A 10,000-nucleotide genomic window follows, 5' to 3' on the forward strand; every position below is an offset into this window, starting at 1 on the left:
AGGATTAAAAGTTTAATGAATTAATCTGCGTCCCGAGTCAGCCGACGCTTACACGAGTCATTAGTAAGTGAACTATGGCTCTCGCGACCACATCCACGGTAAATAGAAAACCCCACATGCAACTTTTGACAGTGCGGTCCGAACGAGTGACGTGGGAAAAACGTTTCATTTGAAAACATCGCTTTACATTAGATTTGTAACGATTGCTGGCATTCCGTGATGAAAAACAGTCTCACAGCGAGTTTATTTGACCAGCATTTTATCATTACGGTGTAGATTATGAGACAGACATGCCACGGGCACCACGTCATCCTACCTTGTACCCCTTTGAACTTACTGTGAGGGAATGATGCCAGTAAAATTAGCGAGACGGATGGAATTGCTCTCTTTACAAATATAGCGGAGTTTAGCGACTTTAACTCGGATTGAACACTCTGTTGATGGAATAGTCCCCTGGTTGACAACGTGCTTGGGCGTTTCCATAGAAACACATGGTCACATGGTTACATGCAGTCTCGTTTCCATGGAAACTTGGCCACACCTACACATGTGTAGTAAGATGTGCGTAGTCATGGAAACCACGGCCAAACAACCGTAATTACCCACCGGAGAGCTAAAAACACACGAGGAGCATTCATGACCAAAAACCAGACACGCGCGCGCACACACACACACACACACACACACACACACACACACACACACACACACACACACACACATCTGGCCCAGCTTTATCCCGGCTGCATGAGTGATTTTCCAGATGGCTGACTGGACCTTTCCGGTAGGAGCTAACCTTGAGGAACTACCACTATTTCCACTCATAGTGTGTGTGTGTGTGTGTGTGTGTGTGTGTGTGTGTGTGTGCGCGTGCGTGTGTGCGTGCGTGTAGGAGCTAACCAGGAGGAACTGCCACTATTTCCCCTCAGTGTGTATGTGTGCCTGTGTGCGTGCATGTGCGTGTGCACGTGTGTATGTGTCCGTGCGCGCGCGTGTGTGTGTGTGTTTAGTAAAAACCAGTCACCCAGAGCCAGATGCATCATGGGGCTGTGATATTTTTAACTGCTGTGTGTGTGTGTGTGTGTGTGTGTGTGTGTGTGTGTGTGTGTGTGTGTGTGTGTGTGTGTGTGTGTGTGTGTGTGTGTGTGTGTGTGTGTGTGTGTGTGTGTGTGTGTGTGCGCGTGCATGTGTGTGTGTTAGTAAGGACCAGTCACCCAGAGCCAGATGCATCATGGGGCTGTGATGCTGTGGCCATGATATTTTTAACTGGTGTGTGTGCGTGTGCGTGTGCGTGTGCGTGTGCGTGCGCGTGCGCGTGCGCGTGTGCGTGTGTGTGTGACCTTAACTGTGGTGTGCAACAGAAACGGTAGCAGCCACACCCAAGTTAAGACAAGAAAGCCTGTGTGTGTCGGCAATCATGTAGAAGCATGCCCTAGATGTGTGTGTGTCTGTGTGTGTGTATTTAGGTGTAATATTGTGTGTGTGTGTGTGTGTGTGTGTGTGTGTGTGTGTGTGTGTGTGTGTGTGTGTGTGTGTGTGTGTGTGTGTGTGTGTGTGTGTGTCTGTGTCTGTGTCTGTGTCTGTGTCTGTGTCTGTGTGTGTGTGTGTGTGTGTGTGAGGGGTATGGTCATGTCCTAGTTGTGAGATCTTATCCAGGTAAATATGAGCTGTGGAGAAACAAGTTTATAGCTGTACGGACACCAGGGTGTGTGTGTGTGTGTGTGTGTGTGTGTCGGGGAGTGTGTGTGTGTGTGTGTCGGGGAGTGTGTGTGTGTGTGTGTGTGTGTGTGTGTCGGGGAGGGGGGGGGGGGGGGTGTTGAGAAATGGGTCAAGCATTGAGGCTTGGTAATGCAGACATGTGTGGCACGCACACACACGGGTGATTCTCACGAAACGCGCAACAAAGGTGTTTTGACAACCATTTTTTCAAAATGCTTTTTTGATTGAATTTCTTTTTGAATCAGTTACATTAAAGTGTACAGTTACTAAGCACAATAATATCAACTTACCTGACAACTATTTAAAACACATTTTCTAACATTTTAAAAGTCCATGTCTGCTAAAATGCTCATTACCGCAATTTTTTTCTTTCATGAAATGTATTAGGAAACTTAATTGTTCTTGCAGTTTTTTTCATTGAATATTGATAGTTGTACTAGGGGCTTCATAACACACTCAAAAAAGATTTTTTTCTTATTATTGTAGTTTAAGAATTTTACCATTTTACCTCATTACCGCAATAGGATCATTTGTTTTCCTCTTTAATTTTAGAATAAATCAGTGAAAACCTACAATTTCAGTCCAAAAATATACTGAAGTGAAAGAAACATGAAAGGTACAGTGTTCATAAAAAATATACATGAATACAGTTTTCCTTTAGTACTTTTTTTCTACATTTAAGTGCTCATTTCGGTAATGAGGGATACGTTTCGGTAATGAGAATGAGTATTCGGTAATGAGAATAAGGAGGAATACATTGAACTAAAGCCAAATATTAGTAAATGATGTGATTTGTTATTATTGTTAGCACAACGACAGAGTCTCCGGGGCAGAACTAATCAAATGACACCTAATAAGATGATAAATATATTCTATATAAAACCATTCATTACGCTACTGAAGGATATTGGGAATCAAGACTTAACCCAGCCAAAGACCATAAAAGACCATAGGTCAGGGGTGGGGAACCTGTCTCGAGGGCCATTTGAGGCCGTTTAATCAGGCCCCCAATATAAATTCAATGTTATGCAGCTTCACATGAAATATGAGATATTTTGTAAATCTTACAAAATACATTTGCAATACAATTAAGTTATATTCAGGGGAACTAGAGAAGGTGGGGTCTGTTTTAAAGGTGGATGCCTTCAATATAGGCCTAATGTGCAGGGGAAAATCCTGGTTTGTGTTCTTATCCCCTTAATGCACGCCGTACCTCCAGTGGCACGCTGTAATAGTCAATGAAAGTTAACTACCATAGTACTACAATACTATGACATAACACAGGGCCTTTAGTAAAGCACTACGACTTGGTCATTGCTATTCTGGTAACAGCAAGTTTATAAAGGCGTGTCTTAAGGGGTTAATACGGCTCTCTGAGAACTTTTACGGCCCTCAGATGAATTTGAAGAGGCCCCTCGAATGAAAAAGGTTCCCCACCCCTGCAGTAGGTGAAGAGGCGAGGCCCATCCTGGGCACCAAAGTAACATCATAGTATAAGGGGTGAAGGCCAAGGGGTGCACTCTGAAGTTAAAGTTAGTCCATCATCAAAACAACGGAGGGTAGCCACCTGATGACCCCAATGAAGCGCATACATCCCACTCCTCATCCCCACCCTGAATATGACATCACAACTCACCACTGATCTCTCCAGCCAAAAATCTATAGTGGACCAGAAATCTAAATCTTGTCATGAGAAGGAAAATCATGTCGCAGTGCGAGGCCGTGCACTGGACTTTTTTTTCTGACTCGGCGCGCACCGGCAACTAGGAAGTAGGTAGTAGAAGGAACAAGAGATGACTAGAGTAGCTTGTATGGTATGCGGGTTCGGTACACCTTGGTTTTAGGGTCACAGTTCGGTACATTTTCGGTACAGTATCACCTTAATGCTGTCCGGACCAAAGCCGCAATTCACAATGAACGTTATGTGTTATGAAATATCACTGAACACCACTAACTGCTTGTGTTGCACATTGCACATCAATGGCAGTCATAGGTTAGGTCATCAGACTCCCGATTCCCGACCCGCCAGGTTGGTGGAGGGAGTAATTAACCAGTGATCTCCCCCATCCTCCTCCATGACTGAGGTACCCTGAGCATAGTACTGCTCCCGTTCGGGCGCTATTGGGGATCAGGCATAAATGCGGGTGAGGCATAAATGCCATTCTGTTGTGTGCAGTGTTCATGTGTGTGCTGTGGAGTGCTGGATCACAATGACAATGGGAGTTGTAGTTTCCCAAGTGGGCTTTCACTTCACTCACATTTTTGAAAAAGAAAAAATGTTTGGTTTTCAGGACAATATCAGACATGCCCATAATTAGTATAGGGTGCATGAAACACGGAATTAAAATGTTGCAAAATCCTGCTCTTCTCTTGCAGTATTGTTCCGTTGCACTACCTTAACTTCCTTGTCATTTTCTAGCATGTTTGATACTTGTCAAAGGGTGGCACATTAGACTTGGAATTTTGAATTGCTGTGAATGGGCATTTTCAGCTAAATCAGTGCAAAGTGCATTTTGAGGCTGTTTTGATCCAGTTGCCTTTCCACTTACCCAGGACATCAAGAACCCACAGCATGACTAAAAGATGGGTACATGGGTGTTTAAGCATGGCTAAAGGATCGGAGTATGGGGGCTGAAACCTTGCTAAAGGCTGCAAACAACATGCATAAGCAGTTTCTAATTTGGGAAAGTGTAAAGGCAACTACAGCATTCCTCCAAATGATTCTTCTTACTAGTTTTGATTGAAATATTCTAAAAACTGCTTCACACTGAATTCGCTAAAAAGGCCTATTCACTACTATTTCAAATGCCAAGCCTTTTGTTACACCACAAAGATTTTGGAAGGAAGTCAAGTTAGTAAAAAAGGATAAATACTCAAACCCACTACAAATGAGGGTATGACAACCAAACACAGGAAGCAAAAAAACCTGTCAATTTCTGGAAAAGCACATAGACTTGAAGTGAGTCGATTTTGTCTCCCAACTTTTTCCCTTTTTGCCATCTACGTAATCTGACAACTTCACTGCGAGTGCTGGCTTCGTTGTTTGCAATTGCCTTTGCATTGGGTGACATTTCTAGGCAATTTGAGCATTTTTTGCATCAAAAGACCACATTTCGAGGGTGGAAACAGCCAGAATATTGATTCATGGGTTGGCATGTGAGCAAGAATTAAGTTGTGACTTGCTACTGTCAATGAACTCTCACAACAGGGTTTCTGGCCCATAGTCGATTATTGTTCTTCCAAGGGTGGGACAAAATGTAAATGTTACCACAACATTAGCCAGAAAGGATGAGAACATAAAAATGGTCTATGAACAACACCTATATGACCACTCAATTTAGCCTATGTAATGTATAGGGAGATGATCACTTTTACAGACAACCCCCATTAGATGAAGGAACTATTGCATATGTTAGGCATTTACTTTTGCTTTGTTTACTTGCAATATTGTATATCAAATATCGATTCAATACAATTGCATATTTCAACCTGAAATGGATGCAATTTCACTTAACACTTTCATCAGTGCTTTAACTATAATTAAGTGACATAGTGACAATATTTATACTGCAAAAATATAATTTGTATTTAAGGTTGCAGTTGCATGTTTAAAAATGTACATAAATAAAAAGTGAAATACATATATGTCATGGAAATATATTCTAAATGTAAATCACCATAGAGTCTCATTACCGAAATTGACAATCCTCATTACCGAAAGGTACTTAAAACATTGCGGTAATGAGAATGTGCATTGCGGTAATGAGATGGCTCAGCACAGTAATGCTAACTGTAACTTGAGTAATTATGACATGGCTAATTCATGACCATTGTTGAATTCTGAAAAGGAATACCCTATTACCAAGCAAGTTTAAAATGAAAAAATCTTTTTCATTTCGAAATATTGACTGATTTCGGTAATGAGAACCACTTTTGTCGTATTTGCATATTTTTGAGACAAATTGTGACATTTTACAGGCACAAACAATAAGGCTGACTAATCATGTAGCCATCTTGAATCTCCTGTTAGTACAGATGAATTGGAGGTAGTTTCAGCTCATATTGAAATTCTGATGGCTTTTAATTGTAGTTCTGAAATATATTGCGGTAATGAGAAGAAAAACTTGGGGACACGATCTTTTCTTGAAATATTCATTAGTGTTCATTATTTAAATTGCCAACAAGGAACACTTAATGAAACCTCGGACATAGACTAACGCTCTTGTTGTGTCATTTATGTATTTTTAAAATTTGTATTATGTTTTACCCCAATTCAAAGACCAGAAATTTTGGTCGGGACACATTTCGGTAATGAGAATTTGCCTATAAAATGCAGAAAAAGTGGAAAATAAAAATAATATTTTTAAAAATGAACTAGTGTACCAGAAAGTACACGTCTTGCTCTACAGTCATGTATATTATCAAAAGAATCCCTGTCATATTTAACCATTAAAAAGTCATTGCCATTGTTTTTTTTAGCTTCGTGAGAATCACCCACACACATGCACACACACACACATGCACACACACACACACGCAGACACACACACTCACAAAAAAAAGAGCGCGTGTGTGTGTTATGTGTGTGTGTGTCAGAGACTGAAGTGATTATCGAGTTTAGTGTGTGTGTGTGTGTGTTGTGTGTGTGTGTGTGTCAGAGACTGAAGTTATTATCGAGTTTAGTGTGTGTGTGTGTGGAGCAGTGGCATCAATTGCTGACGTGATCATTCGGTTAAGTGTGTGTGTGTGTGTGTGTGTGTCTACAGAGGGTTCTCAGCAGCTGAAGCGCCTGTTGAGTTTAACCTGTGTGTGTGTGTGTGTGTGTGTGTGTGTGTGTGTGTGTGTGTGTGTGTGTGTGTGTGTGTGTGTGTGTGTGTGTGTGTGTGTGTGTGTGTGTGTGTGTGTGTGTGTGTGTGTGTCTACAGAGGGTTCTCAGCAGCTGAAGCGCCTGTTGAGTTTTGCGATCGGCGGTCTCCTTGGCGACGTGTTCCTGCATCTCCTCCCTGAAGCCTGGAACCTCAGCTGCAGCCCAGGTACACACACACACACACACACACCGACACACACACACACACACACACACACACACACACACACACACACACACACACACACACCGACACACACACACACACACACACACACACACACACACACACACACACACACACACACACACACACACACACACACACACACACACCTCCCTGAAGCCTGGAACCTCAGCTGCACCCCAGGTACACACACACACACACACACACACACACACACACACACACACACACACACACACACACACACACACACACACACACACACAGGACAGGTAACAGTGACGAACTGGTAACAATGGACAATAATAAATACAGTATAAATGAACATTGAACATTTAACATAGGTTATTTAGCATTGAACATGTAACATATATAAGATAATAAAGAAAGAAGACACTACAATAATAGAAATAATAACAGTGGAAGTACAGTATAATAATAATAATAATAATAATAATAATAATAATGATAATAATAATAATAATTGCAGTCTGTGTTCCCAATTTTCCGACCGCAATGCTGTTCTTTCTGACACCGCCAGTATATTGCGTGTTGTTCTACTGCTTTTTAAGCAAGCGTGTGCAATCGGTTGCTTGCGGTGACGTGCGTAATTTGCGGCTCGCAGCAAGCGAACCGAGGGCCTAAGGCTTAGGGCCTAAGCTGTTGCATACTTCACTTATCGTGAGCTTAGAATTATAAGGTTCTATCTCTGTTTAGGGTAGTTCTGAGATATTGAGCATCAAAGTTTTTACATCCCAGATGTTTTGTGAGATAGAACCTTTTTATTTTATTAATAACAATGTGAAATAATATTTTTGTTTACAAAAATAACACCACACAGGCATTAACAAACATGTAATTGGTCAGATTATGTCAAAAACTCAATTTCTCAACTTGAAAAAGAATGGTCGTCGCACACTCAGAACTTCATGCAGTTACATTTACTGTAATAAGACCAACGTTTCGGCTTACGCCTTCATCAGGGTCATCTTACACATGAACAGCTGAGTGTTCTTTTACAACATAACATTGATTAGACAGGTGTTCATTGGAGGTGTGTCCCGGGAATCCCCAGTGCGTCATCCCAATTGCTCCCAATTGCAGTCAATCAGCTGGTGGTAGGCCTACTCCTATATCACAGGAAACGTTGCAATAAAAAGACATACAAGGCTATACATAGGCTATATACAATTACATACACATTGACATTGACATTTCACAATTCTGACAATCTTTTAATAAATACATTTATAGAAAACATCTGAACATTACTGAAACCCAAAGAAAAACTCAATTGAGCTAGAACCTTATAATTCTCAGCTCACGTTATGCCTTGGGACAGCCCTGCTGGAAACCTAATATTGTAGTGTAGGGTAATGTAGTGTAATGTAGTGTATTGATTCTTCCTCTGGAGGGCAGTCATGAGTCACTTTGGGTTTTGCTTCTACCCCCAGGGCCTCTAGGAGCTGATGGAGCTGTAATGTTATATGATAATGTGTGTGTGTGTGTGCGCGTGTGTGTGTGTGTGTGTGTGTGTGTGTGTGTGTGTGTGTGTGTGTGTGTGTGTGTGTGTGTGTGTGTGTGTGTGTGTGTGCGTTTGTGTGTGTGTGTGCGTTTGTGTGTGTGTGTGCGTTTGTGTGTGTGTGTGCGTGTGTGTGTGTGCGTGCGTGTGTGTGTGTGTGTGTGGGGGGGGGGGGGGTTCTTGTGTGTGTGTGTGTGTGTGTGGGGGGGGGGGGGGGGGGTTCTGACTGTGTGTGTGTGTGTGTGGGGGGGGGGTTCTGACTGTGTGTGTGTGTGTGTGCGTGTGCGTGTGTGTAGAGGGCGATCATGAACGCCACTACCGCCTCCAGGGTCTCTGGGTTCTAACTCTGTGTGTGTGTGTGTGTGTGTGTGTGTGTGTGTGTGTGTGTGTGCGTGTGTGTGTGTGTGTGTAGAGGGCGATCATGAACGCCACTACCGCCTCCAGGGTCTCTGGGTTCTAACTGGCCTTCTCTCCTTCCTGCTGCTGGAGAAGATCTTCCCTGATGAAGACACACACACCGTAAGACACACACACACACACCGTAAGATGCACACACACACCGTAAGACGCACACACACACCGTAAGACGCACACACACACATTTGAAGACATACACACTTGAAGACACACATACACACACTTGAAGACATAAACACTTGAAGACACACATACACACACACACACACACACACACACACACACACACACACACACACACATACACACTTGAAGACACGCACACCGTAAGACACACACATACACACTTGAAGACACACACACCGTAAGATGCACACACACACACACACACAAAGACACACACACCGTAAGACGCACACATACACACTTGAAGACACACACACCGTAAGACACACACACACACGCACTTTAAGACACACACACTGTAAGACACACACACACACACACGCACTTGAAGACACACACACCGTAAGACACACATACTCAACATAATTCACACACACCGTAAGACACACATACCGTAAGATGCACACACACTGTAAGACACACACAAACACACACACACACCGAAAGATGCACACACACCGTAAGACACACATAAACACACACACACACACACTGTAAGATGCACACACACACACACACACACACTGTAAGATGCACACACACACACACACCGTAAGACACACACCGACTCACCGTTATTCACACTCCCTCTAAGAGACAGCGTCACACACAGTTTTAGTCAAAGTTGCAAGTTCCTCTATTTTAGTGTGAACACATGGCTGTATGGGGAGGGGGGAGGGGGTGTCCATGGCCTAATAGTGATTTTACCCCACACTGCTCCAGGGACTGTAACCAATACCCTGTACCAAGGCACCTAACCCCACATTGCTCTCGGGACTGTAACCAATACCCTGTACCAAGGCACCTAACCCCACACTGCTCCAGGGACTGTAACCAATACCCTGTACCAAGGCACCTAACCCCACACTGCTCCAGTGATACAGCTGGTGATGATGCTTTCAATGGTTCTTCTGTAACTGCAAGTCACTTCTCAGAAAAGCATCAGCTTAGTGTCATGCAATTTAAAGGACAAGTGCAGTATGATGCTCAGGGTACCTCAGTCATGGAGGAGGATGGGGGAGAGCACTGGTTAATTACTCCCCTCACCAACCTGCCGGGTCGGGAGTCGAACCGGCAACCTTTGGGCTACAAGTCTGACGCC

General features: G+C 43.1%; 1 protein-coding gene across 1 annotated transcript in view; it reads left to right on the plus strand.

Annotated features, from left to right (window-relative positions):
• slc39a13 (solute carrier family 39 member 13) overlaps window positions 1–10,000 on the plus strand; it is a 24,355-nt gene that overhangs the window by 5,675 nt on the left and 8,680 nt on the right. Inside the window, exons 3-4 of the mRNA XM_063190512.1 lie at window positions 6,645–6,752; window positions 8,708–8,814. Coding sequence (XP_063046582.1) covers window positions 6,645–6,752; window positions 8,708–8,814 — 215 coding nt within the window. The remainder of the gene's footprint in view (window positions 1–6,644; window positions 6,753–8,707; window positions 8,815–10,000) is intronic.

Source organism: Engraulis encrasicolus, chromosome 23 (genome assembly GCF_034702125.1).
Source record: "Engraulis encrasicolus isolate BLACKSEA-1 chromosome 23, IST_EnEncr_1.0, whole genome shotgun sequence".
Taxonomy (NCBI): domain Eukaryota; kingdom Metazoa; phylum Chordata; class Actinopteri; order Clupeiformes; family Engraulidae; genus Engraulis; species Engraulis encrasicolus.